Here is a 16,121-nt window from a genome sequence, read left to right on the forward strand (position 1 = left end):
TAATGATCATTAAGAAACATTATTAATTTGTGGATCAATTTCTGCTTCATATGCTTTGGTACCTCATTAAAGACCCTATAGTTAGCTGGGGATGATAATTGCACCATTTTAGCGTCACCTTTAAATCTTCACCTTTTTAAAATTTTTGTATTTTCATCTGCTGCAAAAATCCTTAATAGTAGTTTTGTATCAGGTAGGAAAATTCTTCAGGGCTACTTGAATATTCAATGATTTTTGTTCCAATTCTCATGTAGTATCTACCAGATCTGTTCTACAAAACTTAAAATAGTGCAAGCAGGGACATCTAAAACTTCCATTGCCTGGACAGACTTGGTGATGACTGAGTATTTAGGCATATTCAAGGCTGCATCTCAGTATTGCTTGCAAATACCAGCAGTAGGGATGGATTCGCTGTAGGATTTCATAGGCAAATTGGGGCTGCCTTAGGGAGGACAGCTGCAGGAGCTGGGGGGTGAACAGCGACACATGCGGCTTCTCCCTGAGCCAGTCCTATGCTTCCTCTGGGGGGAAAAGGAGGAGAAATCACAGCTCCATCCTGTCTCTTCTCCTAAGCCTGAGCTGTCTGAAACCACTGGTGTGGCATCAGACCACCTCATCCTCTGGGCAAGATTCCTCCCTGAGAGCACATGCTTTGCATATTCCTTGCTCAAAATGGAAAACCACTGATAATTACAAATGCTTTTCTTATAACTTGCATATACATTTGTGTGTGTGTGTGTGTGTATATATACACATATATATATATATGTATCTATCTATCTATATATATACTCTCAGCAAAGCACTGAAGCTCTGTTTGTAACCAAACACCGATGTGAATTCAGATTTGCTGCCAAATCTTTACAGGGCTTTGACAGCATTTTGAAATCTGGCCTATAATGAGTATCATTTTAAAATGTGCAGCCATCATCTGCTATGTAGACACCTAAATGTAACAGCACTTTTAAACACCTTTTAAACACTAATAACCCCAGCTAGCTCTTCCACAGTGCTTTTCATCTAGAAGCCTCAAAGCACTTTGCAAAAGAGGAAAATACTGTTATTTTCTTGCCACAGATCTGGAAACTGAGATATAAATTCAGTGACTTATCAAGGTCATCAGACAGCGTGGGCAAAGCAGCTCACTCTCCCAAACACTGGTTCACTGACCTCTTTTGTGCTCTCCTTACCCCCAGAATGGCTGGACAAAACTTCTCCACACATCATAATTTTGCCAAACACAGACATGTTAGAGGGACTGAAACTACTCACAAATTTGGGGAGAGTTTGACCAGTTGTCTACCTCTGCAGTTCCTCTGAATACAGATAGGGCAGAGACTGCTCTCATCCGCACCGTACATAGAGTGGCCTCTTGTTCCTTTAGTAGCAGGACTGGTTTCAGCAGAAGGCTTTATCTAACTGAAAAAACCCAGCTTGCTCTGTTTAGGCTAATTGAATTCCCTCTATCTTGTCTGTGCGCCTGAAGCAGCAAAACCTCAAAGGTATCAATATAAAGACTTAAGCATAGGTTCTGCAGCCTATACCGTGCTCAACAGCAACTAAACATTCACCTTTCTTAGAATTAATTTTATAAGTAGTTCCCTAACTCCCTTTGGCGCCTGAAGAATTGTCACGCTGGCATGGTTCATCATGAGCTTGTGGCATTTGTTGCTGAGACCAGGAGAAATAATTGTAACGCTCTTCTTGGCCTTATTAGAAGCAGCATCTGAGGAATCCCAATCAGTCAGTTGGGCAGCTTCAGCAAGAGAAAGGGCTCCTCTGCCCTTATCAGTTGATTTCATGCTGCCACTGGGCAGTAAGAAAGAGCCAAAACTGTATGTGGCCCAAGGAAGGGCTCAAACAATATAAAACCATGGCCAGAAATCAGGCAAAAGCAAGCTGTTTTCTCCTGATAACCTTGGAGGCTGGAAACTATTAGACTTAATTAAAAGAAAAATAAAACTGATCTTGTGTGTGTAGTTTGCCTTTGTGAAAGGTTACAATGTTTTGAAAGTTCACAGCATTTGACTCCGATCAGCTGAGGACTTGGCCAGCTGCACCAAGGTAGAGCAACATTTATTGTGTGTAATATTATGTGTTCAAGCAGAAATCTCTGCCAAGTACCAACTGTCAGCTGTAGAAAGGAGAGGTGCCTTGCGTTACAAATAATTCTAGTCGGAAAAGTGGCTGTAGAGGAAATAGTGACTTTTTTTTACCTGGAGATCTTCTTCTAGGATCAAATTCTCTATCAGTCCAAGTGGTTTAGAGTTGAAGAAACTTTTGGGGAATTCCTTCTCTTTGGAACTTTGTGTTGTAGTCATTCTTAAGCTGCCCACAGATTTACACAAAATGACACGTTCTTTTTTCTCTGGCAGTGCTGCAAAGCTTTCTGTGTAACTACATTTCCATAATCACGTGTTATCAGTTTGGAAGATTCTGTCCCACAACTGTATTTGAATTGGCCACAAAATATGCAAGCTCTGATATGTATCCACTGAAAAACATATTTACTGACATTCCTCACCGATGCATCCTACAGAGCCTCAGCCATCTCTGTTACCTTGACCTCAAATTCCTTCCTAAGCAATGACTAAACAAATTTTCTTACATCTGTCTTCTTCATACTGACCACAGAGTTTGAGGGGACTCCCAGCCCTCCCCTTCCTCCAAATTCCTCAGATCCGGTCTTTCTTCTTTTATTTATTATTTTATTTATTTAGGTTCTTTGTTTATTTATTATATTGTCTGTGCTTCTTACTACATCCCATCAGGAGGTTATAAACCTTTATCAAAATCTCTTCTCCCGTTGCCAAAGTAAGGAAAGTGTCCTAAGCTGTTCCTGAGAGGCACTTTGATCCAAGCACTCTCCTCCCACCAAGAGACCAGGCACACCTAATTATTCAATACAACACGTGTTTCCCCACTGTGTATATCTGCTTTACGGAATCACAAGCAGTAGAAAAAGCAAAGTTTCAAATATGGATCTCTTGCCTTCTTGTGCATTTTCCACAGTCTCTAACTTGGTGATAATATTGCTTGCCAACCAGAAGGGAACAGACCAATTAGTGAAAACATGAATTTTCAGATTTCTAAGATTTAAAGAAGTAGTAGCCTCTACATTTCTAAATTGAGCAAAGTCTTAAATCATTGAAAAAATTGAGATTATTCCAGGAAAATGATGTAAAATATAATTTCAAACCTATTAAAAACAGTTCAATTTTTCAGCTAGCTCTCCGATACACACTCGCAGAAGTCTGTTGAAGTGGTAGCTCAGATCAAAGGTTTTCTCTGTGATTATTTATTGTTTGTATCAGAGCTGTGTGGACTCAGTCACAGAGTGAGTGTGTGTGCATGTGTGTGTGGGGAGTGTAAGAACGCAAAAAGAATTTACAGCCAAAGTAACTATAATCTAAGCAAATGAAGCAGCTCTGCTGCCAGCCTCAGTATTTTAAGGCTCCCAGAAGTCAAAGTATTTAAGTAATCCCTAATTTTAAGTTACAGTTACAAAAAATATTTACTAAAGTAGTGTGTTTCAGGGTTAATCCTTCTTATGAAATTCAGAGACTTGGGGGTAAAATATATTTTTCACACTTTTATGCTATTTTCTCAGTTCTATTTTGATCCTTCTGGTAGCTTGCCCTGGTGGCAACTAGACGACAGAAGCTGATAAATCAGGAAGTGCAATCACTGCTCAGATGAGGAAAGCTTTGACAGAAGTCTGAATCTGAACAGGAAGAATGGCTTTCTTTTTCCTTTTGACAACAGCCATAGTGTGTATTCTTAGGAGTAAAATGCCAACCACATTTCAAAAAGTTGCATGTTACATTGCAGTGTATAAGAAGGGGTCTCTGTCAAACAAGCTTAGACCCAAAATTGGACAGAGATTAAATAAAAACTCATCATCCAGCAGTGGGAATATCAAACCCCCTGGGGGTACAATTTTTGCAGGAGACAGAAAGATCTGTAAATTCAGCTCCCATTAGTATCTCTGCGGCATCAGTCAGCAAACCTAAAGTAACCCCTGCCAGGTAGGGTAAAGGAATTGATAAAGCTTGCACAGAATTAAATTATGTGTTTCGGCTAATATTTGTTTTATAAAAAAGAAGGCAGAACAGAGAGGGATCTAACAGAAGCCATGATGGGAAGAAACTGTTTTTCACCCTAAAATACCTTCTGGAGATGAGCCATGTGGGCCTGAATTCTTCTGTAAGAACCAACTGCATTTGGGCTTGCACCTATGTCATCCCAGGAAAAGGCCTTGTTGTCAAAAGTGATTGACTTCTAATAGCTCCAGTAGAGGACACCTGCAAATTCTTCACCCCTTTTTGTCCTCCTTTGGAGCAACCCAACCTCTAGAACTAGTGAAAACCTGGTGAGCTGATTTTGGAGCTGTGGTGCAGTCTGAGCCCCAGCAGATGTCTGGCCTGTCACACCACAACACACCAAACAGATTTTGGTCACCGTGCAACCATGTTTTAAAAAGGCAGAGGCTGCAAAGGAAATATCCTTCCTCTGAAGCAGCAACTTCCAATGGAGAGGCAGAGTAGACAGTAGGAGACAACAAACTCTTGAGTCACCAGTCACCATCTGGCAAGGACTGTAAATCAGAGACTGGGCATGCTCCAAAAGGGAAGCTGAGATTCCGTAACTCAAAATGTGCTCCTAGAGTTAGGGACCCAAACTGTTGCTTTGGGAACAGACAACAGTTTTGATCTTTTCTTTTACAACATGTCTGGAGAGGGTACTGCTCCCCCTGAGGTGGGTACCACCTTCTCCTCCTACATTTAAAAAAAACCCCATAAGCTGCCTTTAGTATAAATCCCCAGGAGAAGACTTAGTCTTCTTGCTCCTCAAGTGAGCATCTCACGTGAGATCCCAACTCAGATGAAAAGCCCCAGGATGCTAGGAGTTCGGATCCACCTCTGTGCTTAGCTTTTCCCCCAGCCAGATCCATGCTCACTGCATCGTCCTTTGGAGCACCAACAAATCTCCATGGGCTTCTGTGTCTATTTTTGGACTACAGACCTGAATGTGGCATTCTGAATCTGGCCCTTTATACTTCAGCTATCATTTTGCTGACAAGAGATAAGAATATTTTTATCCTGCGCCTTGTTTATTTAAATGTCAATCCTTTAAATCAGAAGTGTCTTTCACTGTGTGCGTAAATATTATAGAACAGCAAGGGGGTTTGAACAGGAACTCTAAGCAAAGTAAAAATAGCAGTAAAACTGTACATCCTGTGTAAAAATACATTTTTAATTGCTATTGTTAAAATACAATTTTCCATGCACTTTTTCTCTATTGCTATAGACTAGCTATAAAATCTCTGAGTATTCAAACTAAATGATGTGGCTAAGAAAAAGATTTCTCTCACTGAGAACTGAGATAATTTAGGATATGGAACAGAATGGGATAAGATGAATATTCAGAAACTCATGAAGCCAACTTTCTGCACAGATTAAATCATAAAAAAATGCCACCACCTGCAGTATCAATGCCTAGTCATAACTGTACTATTTATAATGGGATATTAAGCTTTAGTTATGTTACTGTCTCAGGCTACATAAACCACCACGAAAGGAAAGAATAAATAAGGATCTTGCAGATTACTTAGTTGTAGCAAACGTGAGGCAGCATTACTCACGCTTTCTGCTCCGCGAGGAAATTCCCCATTTGTAGGTCTACAGGGGATGACGTTAAAATGCTGGAGAGGTCATGGGATGGGTTGGGGGGAAACAGGACACCGACTAGCATTAATCAGTATGGCCCCATGCAGCAAAACCTCAGCCTTAGTAACCTGACAGATCTCTGCTGAAACAGGTAGGTCTCGCAATGCGAACTGGCCTAACTCTACTGAAGTAAACTGCCTGACGCCACCTGGGGGTTTAGGCCCTGTGTTAGAACTGGGAAGGCTAGATACAGGTTGTGTTTTTATTCATAGGGCTAAAACTCCCCAGAGTTTGTGCTGCTAGGGGCTACGTGGAGAGTGAGAAATGCATGTGACCTGGAGCTGGACAGGTGGGTAGGTCGCCTTATAGTGCTGGTCCAGAAGCTGTAATATCCCAAGGTCAGGACAGCTTCTAGCTGTAACATCCACCTCAAACGCACTGGTTAATTGATAAGGAGCTGTAGAATAGCATGTCCATTCTTTAAGAGACTTGTAGGAGTGCTTACTAAGCCTTAGTGACTGCTACCCCGCTGGGACAGTGTGAAGATCAGATCATACCCTGCTCTATTACCCCTTCAGCAATGGAGGAAGTAAGGATCTACAAAGCACCCTGTCCCTATCCTCTGAGCACAGAGGTTTCTTCCTTGCTTAGAAGCACAATACCGGAAAGGGCAATAAGATGCTCCTTTCTTGTGCACCAGCCCCGTGCTTGGGCTATACAGGAAGTCTGGAGTAGGTTTGGGCTGTCTAGATTTTGGAGGGCTGGACTAGAGAAAAGTTATTCAGTGCTTTGCCCTCTCTGCTGGGAAATACAAGGTTTGCAGAGGAGGTTGGCAGAAACTGTTGTACACCCACTGCTGAAAGGAACCGGTGTATCACCTGCAAACTGCTTAAAGAGCTGGCACTCAGCGGCCTGTCAGTGGGCCATGTGGTCACCCCAGGTGAACAGGATGGGATCTGTGAGCTGCCTGCTCTAAGAGTCTATTAATTTGGCCCACAGCCATGACAACAGTTAAAAATTATTCAGTTGCTTCATTAAAAGAATTGTAACCAACTGACCATTTCTTTTAATTGCTATGAATAATCATATCATGGCTTTTATGGCTTTCCAAGCTGTGTGGTTCTTACTCATGTTTCTCACTGCAGAAATCAGGAATCCCATTGCCTAATGTACATATGCGGGCTGTGTTGCCCCTTACAATTGTAGCTTGTTATCCCGGCTAGCACAGCGCACAAAAACATGCTAGGTCAGTCCAGTAGCGAGGCTACTCTGAGCTCTAACACCAATGTGCGCTGTAGGAAAGCTCGCTGTACATCCCACTCCTTCACTGTCCTCTCAAGCTTTTCTAGTGTCTTTTGTCTTTGGACTGTGAAAGAATTGAGTCTATAGCATCCAGCACAGAGGAGCCCTCAAGGTTCGGCTTCCCCCCAGCCTGGTTCATGTGGAACATGTTGCCTCTCCCCTGCCACCCCGACCTTCCAACAGGTGCTTATAGGAAATAACTGCAGTCCAAAGGCAAAGCAGACTATGATTCTACCCACAGCATGATACAGGTGTTACCGCTCACAGCAGATGTTTTTGTTTGACAAAAGAGGTTTGACAGAGAGATTAAAAAGTTTTGTGACTCCTGAGCCTGGCTGGGCATCCTTGGCCCTGTCTGTGGGTGAAGAAAGGAGTCAGACGTTCCCATCTAATAATTTTCCTGTTTTAGTAAAAGGATTACCAGAAATTCATTTTTTCTTTTTAATATCCTTCCACTTTAAAAGCTGAAGAGCAATGCAGTAAATGAATGTGTTTGGCTACGGATCCTGCATAGGCATATAAACCCAAGATAAGCTAAAATTGTTTTTAAAAATTGATTTTTTTCCCTCAGGCAATATTGTTATGTCCACCTTCTAATCTTTAATTGGATGTCTGAGTTAGCACATTGATAACTTGGCTCACTATCAATTTAATTCTGTTTTGACTGCTGATAAAGTAATTACACCATTTGACATGGGGAAGGACAGGCCGAGGAAGTCAAAGTAATTTGATCCTAAAACATATTGTACATTAAGATGTATTGTGTTGATTGTTACAAGGATGTACTTACTGTGGTCCAACTGACCTGCTGCCCCAGGTCTGTAAAATACAGTGTGATGATGGAAGAAACTGCAAGGCTTTGAATGCTAATGGAATCCTTCAAATAGGGCCCATCTGTAATGATAAAGAGGCAAAAGGAAGTGGCATGAGCAACACACATCCTTTCAGTGACTCAGCTAAAGTGTAGGCTGCACAATTAATGGTCAAGGAGTTAAAGCATTTTTTTCAATTTGCATTGCACTCTAGTGGCTGTGCCTTAAATGTAAAAGAGACAACTTGCACTCTGATTCATTTAGGTAACTTGCCTCTTATGCTCCAGGTTTGTGGCTTAGAGCATTTGCACGAGAGTTATTCTCTCCTCACTTTAACAAAAGCATTAGGATGCCATGACTCTGGGCAGCAACACACAGCAATGGTTGTGATGCTGTCTCTGTTAATCTAGACCATTCGAGACATGGCATGCAAGACACAGACAATTTCATAGAGCGCTTCTGTTGTGCAAGACTAATGGGAAAGCAGTTGTTACGCAGTGTCTCCGTCATTGGCATCTTCTGCTAGTTTTTGCCTGAGCATTTTCATTCCCAGGCTATTTTACGATAGGTGGCACCACCGTGATGAAGGCAACCTTTTCCTGGGCAAAGGCTCACAGCCCAAGATTTTGAAGTCAGCTGTCTGACCTAGGCAGGTCATGTGTGCCTGAGCGTTGCAGAGCCCTTTCTGCAGTATTCTGAGCCACCTGCTTCCAGTTCTGTTGAACCCAAAGTGTACAAGGAAGAGCATAAAATACCAGCGTCTAGTTCTCTTTTTGCAGACGGGCAGGGAGCTGGGTATTAGGAAACCTTGACAGCCACTGGCATGGGGTATTGCCATGGCCATAACACTTCTTTCTCTTTTCCACTTCACATAGTGTGTCTCCCTTTTGATATACGTCTGTTCGCTGCTTACGTCAGCGAGGGTGCTAAACTGCACCAAGTGCTGAGTCCTCATTTTCTAGGGCTCTACAAAGCTGTTTGTCCATAGACCAAATGCCACAGGGTCCCTGGTAGCTCCATCTCCCATTTCCATGTCTGCCAAGAGCTGATGAACTGGCACAAAAAAGAGGCTGTTGCCTGCAGCCACTTGTGTCTTCTGACGAGCCTTTCTGAACAAGGATTACAACTGACACTGCAGTGCTTGGGTTTTTCCACAACTGGTTTTACATTAAAAAACTGCCCTGTCTTTGTTATTTGATCAGATGCTGTATGCTGAAACATTTTTATAAGCAGTGGATATGAAAATCATCAGATTCCTTTATTGATGGGGATGCTAGTAAGTTGATCATGGATATCAATTAATGAAAAAGTGCTAATAGTTCACCCAATAACACATACATAGAGAGTAATATCATTAGGAAACCTTAACACAAGGCTAGTAATATGTTAGGTGGCTGTTTGATGTGCACATGAATACTTACTGCGTTCCAGTTGCAGGCCAACACGGGAAGGGTACCACTGGGGACCTGTTCAGTTCATAAAGAATTACAGTTAATTTCATGGTGGAGGATCTAAATTTATCTTTTTTCTTAGCTGATAGCTACAAATGTGAGGTGAAAAATCCTTTCTGTGGGCCTCAGCCACACAGGACGAACACAAGAGAACTAGGAGGAACACACAGTATGTACAGTTGGAGCAGAAATCCCTTTTCCCCATTCTCGAGTGTTGAATGGGCCAATCTCAATGCCGACTGCTCCATCAGCACATGAAAAATGCAGTGTGCTGTGCAAATGCCCAGCTTTCATGGGATAATTGCCACTAGGGAATACATAAAGAGAGGACCCTGTTTATTTCTGTATTTGCGAAAACTCCATGTTAAACGTGGTCAGTCCCCCTGCCCCGAGATGCTTTTTCTACAGTCCGGGCCGAAGGGTTTGTTTTTTTCCATCAAGGAACAAGAACAAACTCCTCCTTTTTCAGTGAAATTTACAGGGAAGAGAAGATGGATGCATTTCTCCTCCTATAAAACAAAAGCCTTCTCATTTTCAGCTCTTGGTTGATTGGTCAAATCTTTTCATGTTTATCATTAAAATACTGTTTTTGTGCTCATTTTCCCTGTCTGGAAAACCCAGTTTTCCATTGGAAGGAGGAACAAAAGCAGTGCTGCCAAGGACAGCATTTTTTTTCCCCTGTGAATTACAGTACAGAATCACTTCAGCTTGAATTCTGAGAATGCACCCGCCTTCTTGCACCCAAACAAATTTCCCCGATTTGGATTTTCCCTGAGGTCACTGCAATGATTCTCTGTAAGGTTAGTGAAAAAATATTCATCCAGAAAATGTGTCTATATCTGGATATGTCCCAATAGCTCTTTGCACCCAAATACTTGAAGAGGTTGGAACTCCCTCTTCAAATGCTGCTCTGGCCAATACTTCCTAACAAATATATAGAAAAATAATTTAGACTGCAAACAGTCAACTGGCAGCCTGTCAGGAAAGCTGCAAAGGTACAGCTCCCATTTAGGAATATAAAGCCTGACTAGGGACACACAGCTAACACTAGTCCTTAATCGGGGATGCTCTGTCAATAATCCCACAAGACAGACCAACAGCAACACAAAGAGCAGAGGCTTCGGCTAGCTAATACTGCATGAGGGTACATCTGATTTCTCTGGTACCCACCAACTTAAGGATGTTTCCTAGAAGTAGCCTTTTATGTGGTCTAGTGTAAAGGTTGTTTCTAAATACTGGACAGCAGCTGGCAGTTGCTGCTAGGTGTCCCTTCCTGATGGGGGATGGAGACCCATCAGTGTGTCCGAAGAGGGGCAGCTCCCTAGCTGCTCCTGGGGCTCTCCGTGTCACCGCAGGTGCCGGAGCAGCCCTGCAGAAATGGCCATGGCCGCTCAAGCCATTAACTCGTCCAGCTGTTTGTTGTGCCCCTACGCAGGGGGCTGCGCCCCTACAGCTGTGCTGGCAAGATGGACAAGGTAAGCACCCGTCCTTTGCATTGGAAAGACATGTAGCTTAGCTTAACCACCCCTCCACCCCACCCCCAAATTGCTGCTGGAGGTTGTTTGGGCTGACCTGGCAGACTTGGCACGGGAGCAGACTGGGGAGACTTTACACAGCCCCCAGTGTTGACTGAGCTTTGGGGACAGCAAAGCCTGACAGAGAGAAGTGAAGAAGCAGCTACAGCCTCACCCCCCGCAGCCCCGCAGCCATTTCTATAGCATCTGTCTTTATTTCCTTTGACAGGCCTTAAGACAGCAGACTGCCTGAAAGAGATTTGCGTTGTCTTTTAAATTCCAAATCTGGGTCAAATTGATTGAATACAGCCATGGTTTTCTCTAGACCTGCGTTACAATTGTTAGTATTCCTGTATTTAAGATACCTGCATTCCCATACCTTAAACAAATGGAAAAAATTCTTCACAATGAGAACAGGTTGCCTAGAGAAGCTGTAGGATCATCATTCTTGGAGACAGTCATAACTCAACTGGAGAAGACCCCGAATAATCTTGTATAACTTTAAAGTTGGCCCTGCTCAGAGCAGGAGCCTGGACCACACGAACTCCAGAGGTTGCTTCCAACCTAAATTGTTCCATGATCATCACGAAAGCTTGCTCCCCACCCTAGCTGCCACTAACGTATCCAAGTGGGACCCAGCACACTCTCATTGCAAAAGCACTCAGGGCCAGGGTGAGTTCTGTAGGCAAGACCAGGCCCTGGATGAACCCCTGAACCAGGGCTTATAGCAGGAGGGGAGGGGACCCATCCATCAAGTCACAAATATTTTTTCAAGGCACCACAACAATGCATGGCTATTAAAGATAACAAAAAGAAAATAGAGAAAGAGCAGCTGTCTGACTTGTCACAGAAGATGTGATTTGCTCCAGGACAGCAGATATCAATAGTTATTTGGGAGCCTAAAATGCAATGTACTTGCATTAAATTGGAATCTTCCCCCCCACCCCCCATATGATAGTATGTTTCAATAAAAGCCAATTTACCTGATCCTGTGGCAGTGTGCTTTTAGGTATGGCTCATAATCTTCACAAGGGCAACCAGAGGCCGTGCGTTTAGGCACGTCATCCCACGTTTTCAGTGCTTTAGCCTCAGTACACCGTTATTTTCGAATGTACTCAAAGATTTAGAGAGATGGAAATCTGCGCCTTTGCCGCTGCTCATCTGAGGTGACCTTGGGCAAGGTACTGCACCACTGTTCGTCCCTGGTCCTCAGGCAAGTATCTATACTTATTATTTATTTACTAGTATTATGAAAGTGCATCAGAGCTCAGCCATGAGCTCTGCATGGTGGTCGGTAGATCATATTTTTCTAGATAGTCCCTTGTGAGTTGTTTAGATCCCTTATGCAGAGGGTCATGGTTTTGTATACGCGTTTCACACTTCAACAGTGGCCAAGTTTCTGATAATGCCTAATACAGCAGTGTCTTCATTTAGAGACAGATGTTGTGGCTCCTCCATCATATTTCTTAGATTTCTAGCATTCGTGTAGAACAGCTTTGGTTTCTTTCTCAGCAGCCTGTTTAAATAGCTATCAAAATGGCTTCCTGGTTTTCCATCTCCTATTTGATTATTTCCTTCCTTTTGACTTATCTGTCACTTGAGGATACAGAATGTTCGCTTCCATGTCTTTAAATCCATCAACCCCAACTGCATGCACATATGCACCTGAGAGCTTTCCCCATCCCTCAGCTGAAAGGCGCACTCACAAATGCCTCCATTTTAAGTGTCACCATCTTCATTCTCCTACGTGCACAAGGTCCCCTAATTCTGGAAGTGCAAGCAATTCATGATGAGTCTTAAGCCTTTTACCTTATTGCATCTTCTCAGCCAGGAAATTGTTACAGCTTTGTGAAATATTTCAGTCCAAAACAGAAAAGGCCATTCATTATAGAAAAATAGTGAAAATATTTTAATGCTATAACCTTAAAGCATATGAATTTTCAACACAAGATGATATTTTCTTGGAAAGTGATGCAATGTTTATTTTTAATATTCTATTTTAAAAAAATGAGGAGAAATATGTCATTTTGGATTAGACAAGTTATTTGTTGTACCTGCCAGTATTTAGAACAAAAATTATAACATAAGCAAGCTGACATGTTAGAGAGAGAAGGATGTATAAAAAAACGACAGCCGCCTTTAATTTGACCATATCCAACTAACGAAACCACCTGATAATACTGGGTGTGAAAAGGAGAGGTAGTGGTATTAAAAAAACATCCAAACACTTCTAAAATGACAGTCTCAGCTCTGTGCCCAGTTGCCAATACTGCTACGCAAAGATGGTCATCTGCATCCAGCATATCCTGTTATATAGTCTTTAGTCTTTGTTTTCAGCTGACAGATACGTTACATGGTCCTCTGCTTCTAAGTTTAGGATGAGTTGGTCAAATTTGACAGAGGGAGAGAGGTCTCTAATACATGAAGTTCTTACTGGTTTGTAAACATAGGCAGGTGAGTAGAGTGAGCAAAAAAAAAAAAAAAACACTTACTGCATCCACTGAGAGAAAAGCTGTAGCATGATGTGCTACCGATGAGACGTCAGCAAATCCACCCTGACCTGCACCCTTGAAACGCACAGAAAACCAAGCACTATTGGTCCTGTTGCTCACACAGTTTGTTATTTCTCTGCATTTACACTAAAATCTCAGTAAGTGAATCAGCTGACAATCACAGGAACTAAGGACAGTTTTAAAAGCCCATATGCAGTTTTAAAAGCTCCCAAGGGTACTTTTTATCCACATGATTCAAATTGACCTTAATGCATGCTCCACAGCTTAAATACCACAGGAGGTTTTGAAAATTTAACAGATAAGAAATCTAAGTACTAGGTATTTTCCAATAATTATGGAATTGAAGGGGTCCCTCTAATTTTTATTGTGTTTCATAAAGATCCTTTTATGAAAGTTCTTTAGGGCACTGCCTGTTTTGTAGCAAATTATATGATCAAATGCCCATTTGTTACAAAGTATTTATGAAGCTGAGCTAACTGGTATGAGAACAAAGGTAAAACATAACGAAGACCTCTTCTGCGGGGAAATTAGGTGTGTTCCTCAGGATGCGGCCCTGCAAAAACTATTCCTCCAGGGAATGAGGAGTCTAAGAAATGCAAAATGGAGCTGACGGACAGTGTTCGGAGATAATTAGCTGATTGACTTTCCATGAACAGCTAATTTTATTATCAGTTAAATTGTTTGCTTCTCATTGTATTTCACCACTCATGCATCTCTAATAACAAATAGGCTTAATAATTACAAGCAATACCTGCTGTGATATTAATAGGATGATATGAACAACAAAATTACTATAATTAATCATCAGCAGCATGTTGTTAAAATCTGCAGAAATATAGGAAATTCTGGGTAACATTGTGGCACCAACATCCCTTATATGATCACAAAAAGCTACACATTAGCTGGGAAATGTAACAGCACTTGCTTATGTGAACTGAGCCTGGCTGAACTACATTCTGCCACCTTAAACCAGATTACAGATTTGATACTTGATATGCAGCAATAAAAAGAGGTAGCTAAGAAAGATTCACCTGATTGTGTGTGTAGGGAAGGTGTTTCCTGGTTTATTATATATAGAGAGACAGACATTACTTTGACACATAGATTATCTGAAAACTAACTTGCCAAGGTCTTTCCTTGACAAGTACATGCAGAACAAATACCGTTATTCCGTGTCCGTGACCTTAAACAGCAACGGTCATAAATGTTGCTTTTCTTGGTGTTAGCAGATGTGTTCTCAGGAACACTTTTGAGAAACCAGGAGCAGATAGAGATATCACCATGCTGACAGTGGCATCCTTTGCTGGACTGAGTTTGCATATCCCTGCTTCGCTGAGCTGACAGCAGGAGAGCAGCATGCTGAAATGACTTGAAGCTACTGCTTTCATTTGGGAAAAAAAAAATGCTGTGGGATTTACTGGGCTAACACTGCACTTCAGTGCTTCCTGAGCATGACAGCAGTAAGCAGAGCACACCCAAGAAACCACAGTAAAGCTAAGCTGGGGCACGAGAGCCAAAGTATCTGAAGTTACTCCCGTGCTTGCCTGCACTGTAATAAATGGCAGCCCCCGGGTACTGCCATCTGAAGGACCAGCCCACTCGGAAAACCGCGGCACAAAGATCCCAGCGTCCCTTCATCTGGTCCCACTCAGAAGGCTTTTCTGGGTCTTTCCTTCAGGGCTGGGAGAGAGCAGTTGCAGCCGGCCCCGCTGCGGATGCAGTGCAGCTCTGTGAGCCCAGCGGGCTCCCCGGCGCCCGGCTGGCACCTGTGCACTGCTTCCAGCCACCGCTACGGCTTTGGGGTGCAGGGCTGGTCCCGGGGAGGCATTCACTGGATCCGCCTTCTGATCGGCAATCTTTGAGCGAGGCTGCATTTTTCATTGTGGAAGGACCTTTGGCTCTATCAGAATATTTAAAGACCAGCATCTCGAACTACATCCATGTTTATATGGGAAGTCAGTGGAAAGAGCAGATCCAGAGTGTCCTGTTAAGTAATATCTCAGTAGGGTACTAAAGTAAATGTTTTAAATGGCTCTGTACCCAGAGATAAATCTCTTTTCTTTCTCAGCTTCTATTTCCTCTTATCCATTTCATTTGTGAGCTTTCCAAGGCAGATATCTAGCTATGTGTATTTACGGAGGCACCTTGGCCTCTAGTTGCTATGGGGACACAAATAACCACTTTCTTAATGACATGTGGAATTTGAAAACGGAGCATTTTGGTCATAAACATTCACTTCTTCCTTCTAGTTTTTATTGCATATAAATGCAGCTAGCTACAAACACGCTGCTTGCGCAGGGAGAGCAAGCCGTGGGCAGGCTAATTTGATGCCTCCGGACATTCGCTGAGACAAGCAGGCTTAAGGACAGCTTATGGCCAGATCTGGCCCAGGGGCAGACAGACATGCATGCGTTTCCCACAGGCTGCTAAGCAAGTAAGTCCCAACCCAACAAGGTGCCTGGCCACACGCTTCCCGTTAGCTGTCCATCTGATCACTCCCATTGATTTTTCGATGCTTAAAATCTGCAAGCACCCGTTTTTTATGCATAAAGTTGTGTGTCTCCGACATTTGCTCATGCTCAGAGCTGCCATCCCCTCCGCACAGCTGAGCAGCTCAGCACCTCCTTTACAAGGCGTATTCCTCCTTCAAGGGCCTGATCCAGAAAGGGTTTCAAAGCACATCTAACACGTCTCTATAGCAAAGAGCACTACATAAGATACCATACCTGCAGCTATTTTCCTTCAACAGAGTGTCAGAACTCTACTTTTATTGCCCACGATCCAGCAAACGATAGCCCCATATTGATTCCTGGCAGCAATTAATCTGCTGTTCCTTGGCCAAGGGTCTCACCTTGGAGCA

The 16,121-nt window shown here is 42.7% G+C and overlaps 1 protein-coding gene across 1 annotated transcript in view; it reads right to left on the bottom strand.

Annotated features, from left to right (window-relative positions):
- The window catches only part of TECRL (trans-2,3-enoyl-CoA reductase like), a 60,495-nt gene that overhangs the window by 18,121 nt on the left and 26,253 nt on the right, over window positions 1-16,121 (bottom strand). Inside the window, exons 3-4 of the mRNA XM_013939746.2 lie at window positions 9,205-9,249; window positions 7,762-7,865 (exon numbers count right to left, since the gene is read on the bottom strand). Of these exons, the coding sequence (XP_013795200.1) occupies window positions 7,762-7,865; window positions 9,205-9,249 (149 nt within the window). The remainder of the gene's footprint in view (window positions 1-7,761; window positions 7,866-9,204; window positions 9,250-16,121) is intronic.

The sequence above is a fragment of the Apteryx mantelli genome, chromosome 5 (assembly GCF_036417845.1).
Source record: "Apteryx mantelli isolate bAptMan1 chromosome 5, bAptMan1.hap1, whole genome shotgun sequence".
NCBI classification, from domain to species: domain Eukaryota; kingdom Metazoa; phylum Chordata; class Aves; order Apterygiformes; family Apterygidae; genus Apteryx; species Apteryx mantelli.